The sequence below is a fragment of the Euleptes europaea genome, chromosome 18 (assembly GCF_029931775.1).
Source record: "Euleptes europaea isolate rEulEur1 chromosome 18, rEulEur1.hap1, whole genome shotgun sequence".
Lineage (NCBI taxonomy): Eukaryota > Metazoa > Chordata > Lepidosauria > Squamata > Sphaerodactylidae > Euleptes > Euleptes europaea.
In genome coordinates, this window is record NC_079329.1 from 6,215,834 (window position 1) to 6,232,183 (window position 16,350).

At 49.8% G+C, this 16,350-nt stretch overlaps 1 protein-coding gene and 2 non-coding genes across 5 annotated transcripts in view; all 3 read left to right on the forward strand.

Moving 5' to 3' along the window:
• HNRNPC (heterogeneous nuclear ribonucleoprotein C) overlaps positions 1-16,350 on the forward strand; it is a 50,170-nt gene that overhangs the window by 30,239 nt on the left and 3,581 nt on the right. The window contains exons 2-5 of one of the 3 annotated variants that reach the window (XM_056863354.1): positions 6,473-6,499; positions 12,108-12,379; positions 15,451-15,565; positions 16,021-16,068. In XM_056863354.1, the coding sequence (XP_056719332.1) occupies positions 12,139-12,379; positions 15,451-15,565; positions 16,021-16,068 (404 nt within the window). In that variant the 5' untranslated portion in view covers positions 6,473-6,499; positions 12,108-12,138. Of the gene's footprint in view, positions 1-6,359; positions 6,500-12,107; positions 12,380-15,450; positions 15,566-16,020; positions 16,069-16,350 lie in introns of those variants that run through there. The other 2 variants (XM_056863356.1, XM_056863355.1) reach the window with 2 other exon arrangements.
• Positions 14,785-14,857, forward strand: TRNAV-UAC (transfer RNA valine (anticodon UAC)). The gene has a single exon. It is a non-coding gene; the product is annotated as a tRNA-Val (tRNA).
• On the forward strand, positions 14,876-14,948 carry TRNAV-UAC (transfer RNA valine (anticodon UAC)). Its single transcript has one exon. It is a non-coding gene; the product is annotated as a tRNA-Val (tRNA).

Below are 16,350 nucleotides of genomic sequence, written 5' to 3' on the forward strand. Positions count from 1 at the left end.
ACAAACCAATCAGAATGAGGGTACAATTACGTAGCAAGTGCTGATTGGGTGAACCGGGTTAGGCCTCTCCCCCAGGTTTTTGTACAGAGCCAATTATTGTTTTAGAAGCTGTCAGAAGCAGAGATTTGCCCAATGAGGATAAAAAGCCTTGTTGACGTCATTGGCTTACTTCTCCCTCCTCCCTAGGGACGTCCCCTTAAAGACGTCACGCTCATGGTTATTTTTTTTTTAATTCCCTCCGGTGTGACTGGTTCCTGCGTCTACGCAGCCTATAATAAGCCAAGTACAGTTGACTGACAAGGATTTTAGCCACTCACAGAAGGGCATTTAGGATGTGGGTGGGGAAAACGGATTGCGGGGGAAGGGCAGGAGAGCTATGAATCTTTGAAGGAAGGATGACTTAATTGACAGTCACGTCATCAAATCACGGGGTTAAACGTTTTTTAAAAAAATTGCTTTCTGAGTGACATCGTCTGCGACCTATCCGCCTTCGAGTCCCTCCTCCCACATCCCCGCCTCCGCCGCCGGATTTCAGTTTTTATCTCCGCCCCTCTTTCCCCGGTTCCTCCTCGACGTCTTCGCCCTCACCTTCTCATCCTGTGCGAGCGCTGATTGGCTGGACGAATGAATGGCAACCGAGCCTATCCAATCATCGAGCGCGGGTGGGATTAAACACCCTACCACCGAAGGGGCGTGCCCTCAAAAAGGGGCGGGCGGCAGCCAGATCTGGGCTGCGCGGCGCAGAGGTAGAGGGCGGCGGGGGCGCCATTTTGTGAAGAGTCCGGAGCGTGGAAGAAGAGACCGTAGCCGCGAAAGGGAAAATTATTAAACAAAAAATTAGTAATAGGAAAAGGGTCGCGGCACTGGAGCTGGGGGCCTCCCGGTGAGTTCGTTGGGATAGTGAGGGGAACAATGGCGGCGCTTCTCCCCTTTCCCGCTTTGGGGGTAATAATGGTATCGCCCTTTCCATTCTCCCCCCCCTCCCTTTCCTCGCCAGGTTGGTATTTCCCTGGTCGGCTTTCTCGAACCTTTCCGTGCCAACCCCCGCGTAGCGCAGGTGGTTCGTTCCGAGCCCATTGGTGCCCGTTCTCTGTGGAAGAGGCCATGATACCGGAGGGGGGGGGGAAATAAAAATATACCGAGGCGGCCTGAATAATGTCTTTCTGCCGCCCGCCCAGGGAAAGGAAGAGGGCCGTTTATGCGCAGCAACACGTGAGGCCTCTGGGTTTAGGAAGAAGTGCCTTTTAAAAAAAAAAATTGGGTTTGGCAACGCCGTTTACACGGCGCTTTGTAATCCGGATTCCGACTAATCCGGATTAGCCGTTTAATTTAAAACACTCCTTTATCTGGAAAGTGTTATCTTCGGGGGGGGGGTGCTGGAGGGAGGTGTTTGGGTGACCCGATTCCCTGTTGATGTATCGTTTCGGTGCCACAAGCTAAAGCCCGGGGTCAGCCAGGATGGGGAGGGGCGGCGGGGTGAGACTTTGCACGGGTCTGCGACTTTTTGCACGCGACTCGTGCAAAGCAGAGGCGCGTGCGCGGTTTGCACGCCGGAGGCCCGTGGCCCTTGCGGCGACTGCTGCCCGGCGTGCAACACTAAGCGTGCGTAGCTGCTTTGCATTTTATATCAGAGACGGCCCTTTGGCCTCGGCCTAAATTTGACAGGAATGGAGGATGCAGAGGCGCATCAAGACAGCTCTCCAGAGGGGTTTCCCCCCCCTGTGCTGTAACACTCCTTGCGAGGCCTCTGCAAAGTAGGCCAGACATGCCTCCTGTTGCAACACTAAGCATGCGTACATGAACACGTGTACACATGAAGCTGCCTTCTGCTGAATCAGACCCTTAGTCCATCAAAGTCAGCGTTGTCCACTCAGACTGGCAGCGGCTCTCCAGGGTCTCAGGCAGGGGTCTTTCACATCCCCTACTTGCCTAGACTCTTTAACTGGAGATGTCGGGGAGTGGGACCTTCTGCATGCCAAGCAGATGCTCAACCACTGAGTCACAGCCCCACTCCATGGCTCTCCAGAGTCTCAGGTCTTTCACATCACCTACCTGCCTAGTCCCTTTAACTGGCGATGCCGGGGATTGAACCTGGGACCTTTTCATGCCAAGCAGATGCTCGACCAGTGAGCCACAGGCCCTCCCCTGTAAAAAAAAAAAAAGTTTAGAGCTGCTTTGCATTTTAAATCAGTCAAGCCCCCCCCCCCTTTGGCCTCGGCCTAAATTTGACAGCGATGGAAGACGTGAAATTGCCTCAAGGGAGCTTTTGAGAGAGTCCCCCCCCCGCGTGCTGTAATATTCCCGGCAACGCCTTTGCAAAGTAGGCAATACTTGCCTCCTGTTGCACGGAGCGGATTGCCTCAGGGTGCCTTAGCAAGAGACGCAGAGGGAAGGCTTGGCAGCCTTCCTGATTTTTGCAGCAGGGGTGTTGTGTAGGGTTGCCAACCTCCAGGTAGTCGCTGGAGATCTGCTATTACAACTGGTCTCCAGCCAATAGAGATCAGTTCCCCTGGAGAAAATGGCTGCTTGGGCAATTGGACTCTATGGCATTGAAGTCTCTCCCCAAACCCCACCCTCCTCAGGCTCCGCCCCCCAAAACCTCCCCTCAGTGGCAAAGAGGGACCTGGCAACCCTAGTGTCTTGGCCGCAGCCTTGCGCCAGCTCAAGTATTGGTCATGGCTTTAGCCGTGGGCACGTTTTTGTGTTCGTGTGGAACACCCGATGAGCCTTGGGAGAGGTCTCGAACTCATAGAATCATAGAGTTGGAAGGGGCCATTCAGGCTATCTGGTCCAACCCCCCTGCTTAATTCTGGATCAGCCTAGAGCAGTTTCCCAAACTTATTGAGTCGTGAAGCGCTTTTCTGGAGAGGAACTCGTCACGGAACACTAATTTTTACTCAGCTCCTATATACTAAACCGAATGACAGGAGTATTTTTCTTTCCAGTCTCTTCACGGAGCACTAGGAGATGTTTCACGGAGCACCAAGTGCTCCTTGGATTACAGTTCGGGATGCCTAGAGCATCCCTGACAAGTGCTTGTCCAGCCTCTGCTTAAAGACCACCAGTGAGGGGGAGCTCGCCGCCTCCCTAGGTAGCTGATTCCACTGTTGAACAACTCTTCCTGTAAAAAAAAAAATTCCCCTAATATCTAGCCGAACGAAAAGCTTTCCTGTGCAGCGTTGCCTCCGTTCTCTAGCCAAAAGTATCTCAGCACAGGTTAACTTTCTGGTAACAATTGTATTTTATTAAAAAAAATTATAGGTGGGAGTAGCATAGTTTCAACTTTGGAAGAGATTAGGTAGGCCACAAAGAAAGCTGAGGGTTCTTCTGGAAGGGGAGGCCGCTGTAACCTTATAGAATCATAGAGTTGGATGGGACCACCAGGGTCTTCTAGCCCAACCCCCTACACAATGCAAGGAATTCACAACTACCTCCCCTCCACACACACCCAGTGACCCCTACTCCATGCCCAGAAGATGGCCAAGATGCCCTCCCTCTCATGATCTGCCTAAGGTCACAGAATCAGCATTGCTGACAGATGGCCATCTAGCCTTTGCTTAAAAACCTCCAGGGAAGGAGCGCTTACCACCTCCCGAGGAAGCCTGTTCCACTGAGGAACCGCTCTAACTGTTAGAAAATTCTTCTTAATGTCTAGATGGAAACATGCCATATTACATTTCACTCCTGTAGTGATGAGAGCCCTCGAGAATTGTATTTTGGGGTTGTGAATAATTTGCATGGTGGTGGTAGTTGGTGGCTTGGAACGAGAGCAGCGCCAGCATCTTGTTGGCAGTGCCTTTTTGAGACGGGACCTGTGTTCTCTGGCGCTCAGTAGAAAACACCAAGTCTTTGTGAGTGCAAAGCGGTATGTTGTGTCGTACGGAGAGCCAGTGTGGTGTGGTTAAGAGCATCAGACTAGTATCTGGGAGACTTGGGTTGGAATCTCTGCCAGTGGCATGGGACCTCGCTGGGTGACCTTGGACCAGCCACGCGCTCTCAGCCTAACCTACCTTGCAGGGTTGTTGTGAGGGTAAAACTGAGGAGAGGAGACGAGAGAAAGGTGGGGTGCAAATGGATTAAATAAATAAATTACAGTGTTTTGATTTGGGGCAGTGCATTTGTGGTGGGGGACCCATCCCTGTGCAGGGCAGGTAGAAACGAGAGGGGGATGGGGGACAAGGGACGGGGGGGCGCAGATCCTGCCTGTTGACAGGACCAGGGACGACTCTTGGCACCAAAGCTGAAGCAGCAAAATACGAAGGTTCAAACACTTTGGATATTTGATAGATTGTCGCAGTAGCTGTCCTTAATAAAGCACCTGTGGCATTGGGCTGTAAGTAATTAATATATCTAGAAACCCAGAAAAATAGCCGTTAATAGCCTGGGAAAGAGACAAAACAGAAGGCAAACCTGTTGCCCATGCAAGTTTTGTCCTGTATCAACCTTTGCCTGCAAACATTCGTGTCACTGCTAGGCCTCAGCCTTTCCAGGTCTGTTTTCGGTGCTCTCGCCTCTGGGTCATGCTTGGTGCCCTCAGTCTTTGCTTTAGAGTCCTGGGTGTAGTATGTATTGGCAGTCTTTGCTCTGCACAGCCGGCCCCAGATAAATTTGAGGTTGCTTGAAAGCGCACCTAATAATAAACCCTAATTAAGACCCACAGAGGGAAAAGGCCCTTTTGAAAACTGCAGGCTTGAGGCAGATCTTATCCCAGGATGTAGTGTTCCAACGAGTGATTACTGAAGGCATCCTAGAATGGCGTGTTACAGAGACGAACAATCTGTGTGTGGTGGGGGGGACGTCATTGCCATGTGGGCCAACTTCCAGAGAGCCAGCGTGGTGTAGTGGTTAAGAGCTGTGGTTTGGAGCCGTGGAGTCTGATCTGGAGAACTGGGTTTGATTCCCCACTCCTCCACATGCCCGGCGGAGGCTAATCTGGAAAACCAGGTTGGTTTCCCCACTCCTACACATAAGGCCAGCTGGGTGACCTTGGGCTAGTCACAGCTCTCTTCGAGCTCTCTCAGCCTCCCCTACTTCACAGGGTACCTGTTGTGGGGAGGAGAAGGCGATTGTAAGCTCGTTTGATTCTCCCTTAAGTGGTAGAGAGAGTCAGCATATAAAAACCAACTCTTCTTCTCAGTAAAGAGAGAACACAAGTCAGGGTAGCCTTGCTCTTTTATTGACAGCGTCCAAAATCAACAATAAGTTGTCATGTTATTAGGACTCACATAAAGGTATCCCAAATACTTTCTTGCTGTTGTACACATCAGTATGTTATTTGGTTAAGAATAGAGAGAAAGGAGATGACTTCAGGATTGCAGAGCCCTTTGCTTTCTCATTACTTGTTAGGGGAAGCACCGGTCTGTCGAGCTCAGGGATTGCCGGGGAATTAGCATTATTGTCTCCAGTCAACAATCCCTTGACAGTAGGATTAGCCGCTGTAGTCTTCCTAGCCTTTCAATTCCGGGTGGAATGGGGGAGAAAACTGAGGGAGTGTGTGATCCAGTCCCGCACTTCTGGGCCTCACCTTGCGGATCACAAACATTTGCTGTTCCAGAATACATGCTGAAATGTTGTAAAGATTCCCGGGGAAGCATTCCTCTATAACGCCTTGGTGCTTTTCAACCCATGATGGAGACTTGCAGGACACTGCTTTGCGTGTGTCCTGTTCTCTCTGTCTTTGCTTGAGGCTATTTGTGGACCAGCTTCAACCCAGCCTCCCACAGGTGCCTCCGACTTCGGACTCGCTTCCTCGGCAACCCGCGGAAGCGGGCAGGTGGACTGGGTGGAATTTTAAACGGCCCCTCGAGGCAGCTGGGGACTTGGAGGGAAGCCCCGTGGGAAGCAGACGGCTTTCTCCATGGTGGGGGAAAACTGGGGCGGTGGGGAGAGAGATGGGCAACGTATCCAGGGTTCCCTGACTCATCCTGTCCCCTTCTCCTTTCACAGGGCCGCAAGGCGAAAAATCCCCAACCCTTCCTTCACTGGAGCTCAGCTTCGTTGTTTTTTAAAAACAAAAATCCCCTACCCGCCCCAACGCACGCACGCCCCCTTCTCCCCAATGTCTTAGAACCAGCCGTTTGTACTAAGCAAGCGCCTTCGCCACCCCCCACCCCCCCCAGTGCGGCCTTGCAGCCAAACCAAAGCTGGATTGAAAGATGCTAATTTTGGAAAAAAATCACCTTTTTTCCCCCCTTCGCAGCTGGGTTAGAGGAGGAGGAACCTTTTAGCCTCTCTTGAGCTCAAGTCTCGCAGGCATTTTTAGAGTGGAAATGGTGTTCCGAGGGCTTGGATCGTTTCCCGCCAGGAGCTCTTCCCCGCCCGGTTCTGCAGTAACTGTGGCTGGAACGAGAGTGCGGAAAGGGGGAGAAAGAACAGACCAAAAAAAAAAAAAAATGAGAGAATTTGCTGACTTTGACATTTTGACGCCTCCCGTTTTTCTAATCTGGGCTATTTTCATTTTTGTTTTTTTACAGTGAGATTTTTTTGATCTTCAGCTACAGTAAGTTATTCCAATTTTTTTTCCGTATTTTTTTCCTGCCTTTCCAAACTGATTTCCTTTTTATCGTTGTTGCTAGTTACTTATTGGTATTATTGCTACTATGATGGTGAGACTGTGACTGATGATGTGGTGCTGATGGTGGTGATTTGCAAAAACAAAACATTAAAAAATGACTGCTGATTTTTAACCGGATGAAAATGGAGTTTTTCTGAGTGGTCCTAATTGAACTTTGGGTTTTTAAACCCCTTGGGGGGGGAAAACGCAACGAGGTTTTTAAAACCCATTTTTTATTATTATTGTTTAAAAAAGTGGATTTATCGCGTTAACCCTTTTTTCCCTCCCTTATCACCTGGCTGCTGAGAACGGAACCCGATTTCTCCAGAACTTATTTGAACACCTCAGGAAGTTCCTACAGTTTTTTATTGTTTTTTTTTTTAATTTTTTAATTTTTAATATTTTATTTCTGTGCAAATTTTTTGACTGTTGCTGCAATGTGTCTGTGGTGCTGATCGCTCCCTAGCAGTGACAGCCCTTCACCCCTCCCCCGCTCAGATCCCCTCCTCCCATGCCCTCCCTCCACTTCCCATCCTGGTCTTATCCTCCACACTGCCCTTCCCTTCCAAACGCCTTCATGGACGCCCAGTCTGGAGCAGCAGTGGCGGCTGCCAGCGGAGCCTCACACGGAGCAGACACAAACCCACCGGGGCTGATGGTAAGGGAGCTGGTTTCATTCTAGGCTTTGGCAGCCATCCCTTTTAAGACCTTAGAGAAAAGGGCACACAGCCGCTCCTCGGGCTGGGTACAGAATGGATGTGTATTCGCAGGGCTGGGATTGGACTGTCCAACTCTGTGCATCAAAAAAGAGGATCGGGGCCTTTCAAAAAAGTCTTTGGGTCTTTGAGGGAGATTTGAAGGGGTCTCTGGGGAACCACTAGGGCAGGGGTCCCCACCATGGTGCCCGTGGGTGCTATGGCCCCTGCCAGCAAGTTCCTGGCGCCCATCAAAGCTGGGGGACGCCTGCCCAGCGGGGGCTTCTCAGAGGCCAATGGAGATCCAATTGGCTGTGCAGATTAAAATAGCGTTGTTTCAGCGGCAGCTGCCACCACAGCATTGATTTTGTTCTCTTCCACTCCTCCTTCCCAGTGTATCTTTGAAAATTATTCCTCTTCTCCTCTGCGCTTGGGCTTCCTTTGCGTGGCTGTACCTCCTGCAGCTGCCGCTTCCCTCTCTGAGTTCCAGAGGTGCCCATAGGCTCAGAAAGGTTGGGGACCCCTGCGCTAGGGAATTCCAAATGTATATCGCTGTTCAGGGCTCTGTGGCAGAGTCTTGCATGGTCTGCTTACAAAAAAGAGACCTTGTGATGCGTGTTAAATTTATAGTTCAAAAGTGCACCCTCGATGTCCGAGTCATCGTTAATCCGTGCTAAAGGTGCTACGAGCGTGCAGCCGTCTTTTGACGGCGGTGGTCCTCAGATGTTTTGAAGCTGCATCACCCCTACAGTTGCTGTGTGCTTCTTGACCTACTTGCAAAGTAACTGCGCTGCTTTTCCCCCTCCCCAACATAAGACGTAGGTACAGTGTTACTGATACCGTGGACTGCCAAAATAAAATAAACAGATCAGTGGGTCATAGATCAAATCAAGCTTGAACTGACCCTAGAAGCTAAAATGACTAAATGGAGGCTATGGAATTTGGGCACATTATGAAAAGACAACTGGAGAAGATCGTCATGCTAGGAAAAGTTGAGGGCAGCAGGAAAAGAGGAAGACCCAACAAGAGATGGATTGACTCAATAAAAGAAGCCACAGCCTTCAATTTGTAAGCTGTCAATGATAGGACATTTTGGAGGACATGGATTCATAAGGTCGCCATGAGTCGGAAGCGACTTGACGGCACTTAACACACACACCAACATTGAACAAAAGTGTGTTCTTGTGTTCAATATTTATTAAATATATAGCATTACTGAGCAACAGGCTTTATTTCTCGACCATCATGTGCTTTAGCTACGGCAAACACAATGCCTGGCATGGAGCCTCGCCTCAGCCCTTCCAGGCCCCCTCTGTTCCTCCTCGGCCCTCCTGGCCGTGAAACTCTCCTGCCAGAGTCCCAACCCACAGTTTGAGAACAACTCACATGTGGACATCGGTGCCTTGCTGAATCAGATGAAAGTCTACCCAGCTTTTCATCATTTGCAATACTCCCGGCAAGCACAAGATATCCCATAAGCAGTTGGCTGGTTTCCATGAAAAAGACAATCATGCTAGGAAAAATTGAAGACAGCAGGAAAAGAGGAAGACCCAACAAGAGGTGGATCGACTATAAAGGAAGCCACGGCCTTCAATTTGCAAGACCTGAGCAAGGCTGTTAAGAATAGGATGTTTTGCAGGACATTGATTCATAGGGTTGCCATGAGTCGGAACTTGACGGCACTTAAATTGACGGCACTTAACACACGCACACAGTTTCCATGGAGTGTTCTCTGATACACCTTCTGTCCATCCCTACTTGTTATGGAAAAAGCATATTAGGAAGGTGTGAATGATATTCTCAAGTCAGAGGCTCCTACTTGCATCTCAAAAGGCTACCTTCTCCTGACTACCTAACTGAAAACGGAAAAGGCCTTGCAATGTGCCTGGAGCTTGGTAGAAACCGTGGCCGTCTTTGGGTATCAAGACTCTCCACAGAGCAAGTTCCACAGAGCAAGTTTGGGGTAAGAGGCCTCTTGAATGGACATGTGCAGATTTGGTCTCCCAGGAGCCATGCCAAGAAGATGTTCTTGCCTACTTTTTTGGTACGGGAACCGTTTTTGTGGAAGACGATTGAGGATAAACGTATTCTTCCGGTGCCCTGAGACTGCACAGGCATGTGATCGACAGTTCTCTCCTGTGGTCTCTGCTGTTCTGTCCTGGATACCACGGTTGCATAAATACCCTCCTACCTTAAATCCCCGTCTCATCAGTCCGAGCTTTGCCACGGCTTGCCTTGTGCAAGATCTCAAGCCTGCTTGCCAGACTTGTGATCAGGGGATGGCCGAACGCTGTATTTTACTTCTCAGCTCCTGGGGTGTATGTCTGTCTGCATGCGCTCACCAGCTGGGTGGCGTAAGGCACCGTTCAAGCACACGGTGGCTCTGGAAGGTTTTTTATCTTTCCTAACGTCTTTGCACCAAAGTTCACACACCGGTCTCGGTCCCTCCGTGCAGTGAGCTGTGCAAGGCCAGGAGTCACATGGACACATGAAGCTACCTTATCCTGAATCAGACCCTCGGTCCATCAAAGTCAGTCTTGTCCACTCAGACCAGCAGCGGCTCTCCAGGGTCTCAGGCGGAGGTCTTTCACATCACCTACTCGCCTACTTCAACTGGAGATGCCAGGGATTGAACCTGGGACCTTCTGCATGCCAAGCAGAATGCTCTACCACTGAGCCACAGCCCCTCCCTCTTGTGGAGATCCTGGGAGCTGGGCGGTGATCTCTGGCACCCAGCCTTAGCACTGGCTCCCCAACTCTGCGTCAGCACAAGGCTTTGGGTTTTTGCATTATACTCCAGCGAAACTGGAGTGTATGAGGGGGAGAGGCCTTGTCATAGTCCTGTCTCATGAATCACTAGTTTGGGGAGGGGGTTGTATTAGAATTCCCTGCCCCTGGAGAGACAGGCCCAAGCTAAACCCCTTTTGGAAGTATTGCACACCCTCTGAACTTACAACGTGGTTGGAATGTATGTATTTTACTGGTTTGACAGCATACATGCGAAGCATAATTTATTTGGCATCTCAGATTGTACCGTTTGGTATTTATGGAGTTTAGAATTATAAATGTCTTGGTTTTCTAAGAGAGAAATTGCAGAGATACCCAAAACATGAACGATGCAAATGGCTGCACCCTGAACTACCTTAGCCTGTGTATCTTAATGGTATGTTTTAAGGGAGAGAAAAAATAAGTTTGAAGTTAAAAAACAAATTCTGTAGGAAACGAGAGTATTATTTGGCCACAGGCACACCCATTCAGTCACCATAGGTATCACTGCAACTGTATTTGGATTTATTTATTTACTTCATTTACAGTATTCCTTTCTTGCTTGGACTCAGAGGATCACAAAATAATACAAATCAAACAAATAGCAAAGATCTCCAATAACTGATGCAGTAGGTTAAAGAATTGGAAAACAGTCCAAACAAGCACAGAACTGTTCAGAAGTATTGAACTCATTATAGCATATTAATTGTTGCCAAAATTCTTTACATCTAAACAACAGACACTCATTTGTTATGTGTTTGCAGCATACGTAGGAGTTTTTAGACTTGACACAAAATTCATAGTATGGAAAAAATTATGTAAAACTTCAACTTAAAAAGCATTTCACTCATTGCAAGAGAGAAAACAATTCATTATGATCCCCCCCCAGTGTTGCCCAAAGCATCCCGAGTGTTTTTCTTTGGGGGAGGGCAGGTCCTTGGGGCAGATGAAAAAAAGACCACGTTTTCTGGCCCTTCACATCTCTAGCAGGGTCCGGTGTAGTTCCTGTTGATTTCATAATACAAAGGTGAATTGAATTTGAGTGAGATGAATGTTTGTGTTAGAAACGGTTGGAGATATTTTGTCAAGATTACTCAAGAGTTCTTTGGTGACAATGGGAGTGAGCTTAAATCAAGGCCGAAGGGTTGACTCTTATAACCCTCTCCTGTTAAGGAAAGAGGGGACCCTCCCTTTATGGATTGGCAGGGGGGGGGCAGCTCGGCAGGAGGGAGCCATAAATACAGCTGAGTTCAAGATCATCATAGACTGTAACCCCAAAGTCTGATATTCTCTTGGTAGAAAAGAGCAAGAGTCTAGTAGCACCTTAAAGACCAACAAAATTTCTGACAGGGTATGAGCTTTCTTGAGCTACAGCTTGCTTTTTCAGATACTTCTTCAGTTCTCTGAAGACATGAGCTGTAGCTCACGAAAGCTCATCCCCTGCCAGAGATTTTGTCAGTCTTTAAGGTGCTACTGGAATCTTGCTTTTTTCTACCGCTACTGACAGACTCGAACCTGGATCTTTCCTATCAAAAAGCCCTTCAGACCTCTATTGCTATTGTCAGACATCATATTTTCCTGTTAGAATTAATATATAACTTGCTGGGAGTTGCAAAATCTTAATTTAAATGCTTTCTGAAAAATGTTCTCGCAACTAGAAAGCTAGTCATCTAGGTTCTGGGCTTCTTCCCCATTCAGAGCCGTGTGTCAAAGGCATTTTTATATTGCTTTGACGTTAAAATACTACATGAAGCCAGCCTTGAGGTTGAGAGTAAAGCTGATTCCATCTTGGACAATGGCTGTAGAGTTGATGGTTTCCCAGTTAGTGGGTGAAATATTCTTGGCATATGGTGTTTTTAACATGAAGCAGAAGGGGTGTGTGTGTAGAATCATAGAGTTGGAAGGGACCCCAGGGTCATTTAGTCCAACCCCCTGCACAATGCAGGAAATTCATTGTGCAGGGGGTTGGACTAGATGACCCTGGGGCATTATTTGTGGCTGTTTGTGGGGTGCGTGTTGAGGCGAGAGGATGGTTTTGAAGACCTTGCCCGCCTGCTTTCCCTTCCTGACGGTCGTCCTCCCTCCCCCGCTAGGACCTCTGTGCTCCAGCGGCGCACGCGAGCCATGGCCAGCAACGTCACCAACAAGACGGACCCCCGCTCCCTGAACTCGCGCGTCTTCATCGGCAACCTCAACACGCTGGTGGTGAAGAAGTCCGACGTGGAGGTCATTTTCTCCAAGTACGGCAAGATTGTCGGCTGCTCCGTGCACAAGGGCTTTGCCTTCGTGCAGTATGTGAACGAGCGCAATGCTCGCGCTGCCGTGGCCGGGGAAGACGGACGGATGATTGCGGGCCAGGTCCTAGGTAAGCTTGGTGTCTGTCGTTCTTCTGTGGTTCTCAGGCCTGGCTGGTGGGGATTCGTGCCTGCTTTGGCGAACACCAGCCCTGTTCCCCCGTTGCCCTATTATTAGAATCATAGAGTTGAAAGGGGCCATACAGGTCATCTAGCCCAACCCCCTGCTCAATGCAGGATCAGCCTAGATAGAGCATCCCTGACAAGTGCTTGTCTGGCCTCTGCTTAAAGACTGACAGGGAGGGGAAACTGTTGAACAACTTACTGTATTTTTTTTTAATGTCCAGCTGGTACCTTTCCGCCTTCAATTTAAACACATTATTTCGAGTCCTCTCTTCTGCTGCCAACAGGAACAGCTCCCTGCCCTCCTCTAAGTGACGGCCCTTCAAATACTTAAAGAGAGCAATCGTGCCCCCCCTCAACCTCCTCTTCTCCAGACTGAATATTCCCAAGTCCCTCAGCCTTTCCTCATAGGGCTTGGCCTCCAGGCCCCTAATCATCCTCGTTGCTCTCCTATGCACCCACTTGATTCTGTCCACATCCTTTTTGAAGCGAGGCCTCCAGAACTGCACACATTACTCCAGGTGTGGCCTGACCAATGCAGTGTACAGCGGAACTATGACACCTTGTGATTTGGATGTTATGCCTCATTGCTGGGAGGCAGTTTTTGGACGTGCACGCAACCTGAAGCGAGAACGATGTCTCAGTCTTGTGTTGGAAGTAGTGTAGCTGTTATATCAGAACCTTCAGGACCGCAGGACCTTGAAAGAGAGCCGGGGGAAGGCGGTCAAAACGGAAAGACGGGGGCGGGGGGGCACAGACTGGTTTGCTGAGAGGTGCAGTCTGGTCTGCTTTCAACTGGGCAATAAGGCACCGTTCACTATATGTAGAGTGGCGCTTCATCAGCCCCCCCCCCCTTATTTTGTGCACAAAAGGTATTAACTGGTAATTCTTTTTCCCCTCAACTCCTTTGGGCATAGAATCATAGAGTTGGAAGGGACCACCAGGGTCATCTAGTTCAGCCCCCTGCACAGTGCAGGAAATTCACAACTACCTCCCCGCCACACCCCCAGTGACCCGCCCCCCCACTCCATGCCCAGAAGATGGCCAAGATGTCCTCCCTCTCATCATCTGCTTAAGGTCATAGAATCAGCATTGCTGACAGATGGCCATCTAGCCTCTGCTTTAAAACCTCCAGGGAAGGAGCGCTTACCACCTCCCGAGGAAGCCTGTTCTACTGAGGAACAGCTCAAACTGTTAGAAAATTCTTCCTAGTGTCTAGACGAAAACTCTTTTGATTTAATTTCAACCCGTTGGTTCTGGGTGTTAAGTTGGGAGGTGGCCTGGATGAATGGAGACTGGAACCTGGATCTTGCCTATCAAAAACCACCTCTCTGGCCACTCTTGTCTCTCGTGAACTACCATTTTTGGACAGGAGATGTGGGAAGGGGGCCTGTAACAGTGGCAGCCACTGAGAGATCTGAATCGCCCCTTTACCTTAGGCAAAGGGGAGAAGAGGGAGCAGAAGTGACTTAATGCTGTTACTCCTACTGTAGCTTGTGAATTGGCCTTCTGTTATCCTTCGGAGGCGCCAAAGATCAGGATGTGGAAGCCATGGCTCCCTCCCCCCCTGCCAAAGTTCAGCCGTGCCGTGGCTCACAAAAGCTCCTACCCTGCCATAAATGTTGTTAGTCTTTAATGTGCTACTGGACTCTGGCTCTTTTCTACTGCTATCGACAGACTAACACGGCTACCCATCGTGATCTGTCTCCACCCATAAATACATGCAGTCTTGCCTGCCAATTCAGAAAGATCCACAACCTCCCCCCCCCCCCAAAAAAAAACTTGTTCATGCTTGCTCTGAGACCGGAAAGAAAGTAAAAACCAGTGCTTAAAAAGGAAAAAGAAGCCGCTGTCCTGCTATGTTGTTTGGAACAAGGTTTCATGTGGTGCGGTATATCCATGCAAATGGCTCCATCAGTCTTCCTCTGCCTAGTTTACTCCGAAGAGCCAGAGAGGTCTTTCCACCCACCTAGCGGCCTCTTTCTGCCATGTGGGAGGAGCTAATCTGGGACCCCCCTTGTCACCCTCACAAGAGAGATCCATTCATCCGGCAGGCGGAACCGGGTTTAGCCTCTTGTGGTTTGCAGCGGTGCAGAGCTTTTCAGCCAGCCTCTGCAAGCTGAGGGTCTTTGTATTGGCAAACATTGGAGCACAGAGGTGTCTTGGATTAAGGCCGACGGAGCTTTTAACAGAAGCATCTTCCACTGGGCAGACTCTTTTCAAGCCATCCTCCCCCTGCCGGGGTGTATCTGTCCATCACAATTATAACTTTTAAGGAAGTTTGGACAGGTTATTTCTATTTTATCTTCCCAGCAGCCCTGTAAGGCGGCGGCCTGGGCAGTAGCTGGTCCACGGTTCCATAGTGTAGTGGTTATCACGTCTGATTTACACGCAGAAGGCCCTGGGTTCGAGCCCCAATTGGACCACCAAGTCTATTTTTATAAGGTTCCATAGTGTAGTGGTTATCATGTCTGCTTTACACGCAGAAGGTGCTGGTTTCGAGCCCCAGTGGAACCATAAAGTCCATTTTTGGGAAGGGGCTATGGCTCAGCGGTAGAGCCTCTTGGCATGCAGACGGTCCCAGGTTCAATCCCCGGCATCTCCAGTTAAAGGGACTAGGCAAGTAGGTGATGTGAAAACCTTCTGCCTGAATCCCCGGAGAGCTGTTGCTGATCAGAGTAGACAATACTGACTTTGATGGACCAAGGGTCTGATTCAGGCAGCTTCATGTGTTCACAGTTACCCGGGGAGCTTCATGGGGATTTGCCCCCGCGTCTACCCTTGACTGACTGGGAGACCCTGGACCTCCCAGCTTCTCCTGCTAGCATTAGTGGCTGTGGCTTAGATGAGAGAGGGGTTGCCTCTTCACTCTTTCTCCATCTGCACGTACAGTGGGGCACTCCGCCAGCCCTCCTCCGCCTGTGCACCGCTCTCGGCAGTAGTCCAGCCTATTCTGTAGGCCCGGGCTTCCTCCCGAGATTCGGGCTTCTCCAACAGGCGTGCCGTTTTGTCTTTTCAGATATTAACCTGGCTGCCGAGCCGAAGTTGAACCGGGGCAAAGCCGGGGTGAAGAGATCGGCCACAGAGATGTACGGGTCAGTAGCAGCACCACCTTCTCCGTCCCCTCTAGTCAGGTTGGGACCCATTTCGTTTTCATTATTTTAAACCTCTGTTTTTGTTTTACCTGGTTTCTTTTGCCCTGCAGCGGGGGCAGCTCCTCCAGCTGCCTTGTTTAAGGGACTGAAGCGGGATGTGCATGCATGTGCCAGCAACTGTTGATGTGGGGGTTGGTTAAGATGTTACAGGTGGGCTTTTCAGTGCACCTGGTGTCACAGCTCCACCTGGTTGGATGCAGGGGCATAGGTGGCTTTGATGCGGGGTGGGGGGCTTTAGGATGGGCTTCCAGGTTGCCGTAGTGCTCACTCAGTGCCATGAACTGTGCTCTAGCCTTTTATGTGCCAGGCTGGGGGATGTATTCCTGACATGGGGGTGGGGGCAAAGACTAGCCTGTTGCCTGCAGCCTCATGGATTCCTTTCCTCAACTGCCTTCCCGAAACCTGACCGGGTTCCCTGCGCTTTGTCTTTTCAGGTCCTCTTTTGACCTGGATTACGACTTCCAGCGTGAATACTACGACAGGTACGTGACCTGGGTGTTTGGTCACATGTCAGGCATTTAGTGCCTTTTAATGTCCTTAAAGAGGTGTTGTCAGGGAAAGAGAAGTTGTCAGGGGATGGCCCAGTAGTAGCGCATCTGCTTGGCACGCACAATTCCTGGCATCTTCAGTTAAAAGGAGCAGGCAGTAAATGATGTGAAAGATCTCCGCCTGAAGCCCTGGAGAACCACTGCCAGTCTAAGTAGACAGTACTGACTCCATTGGGCCAAGGGTCTGATTCAGTATAAGGCAACTTCATATGTCAA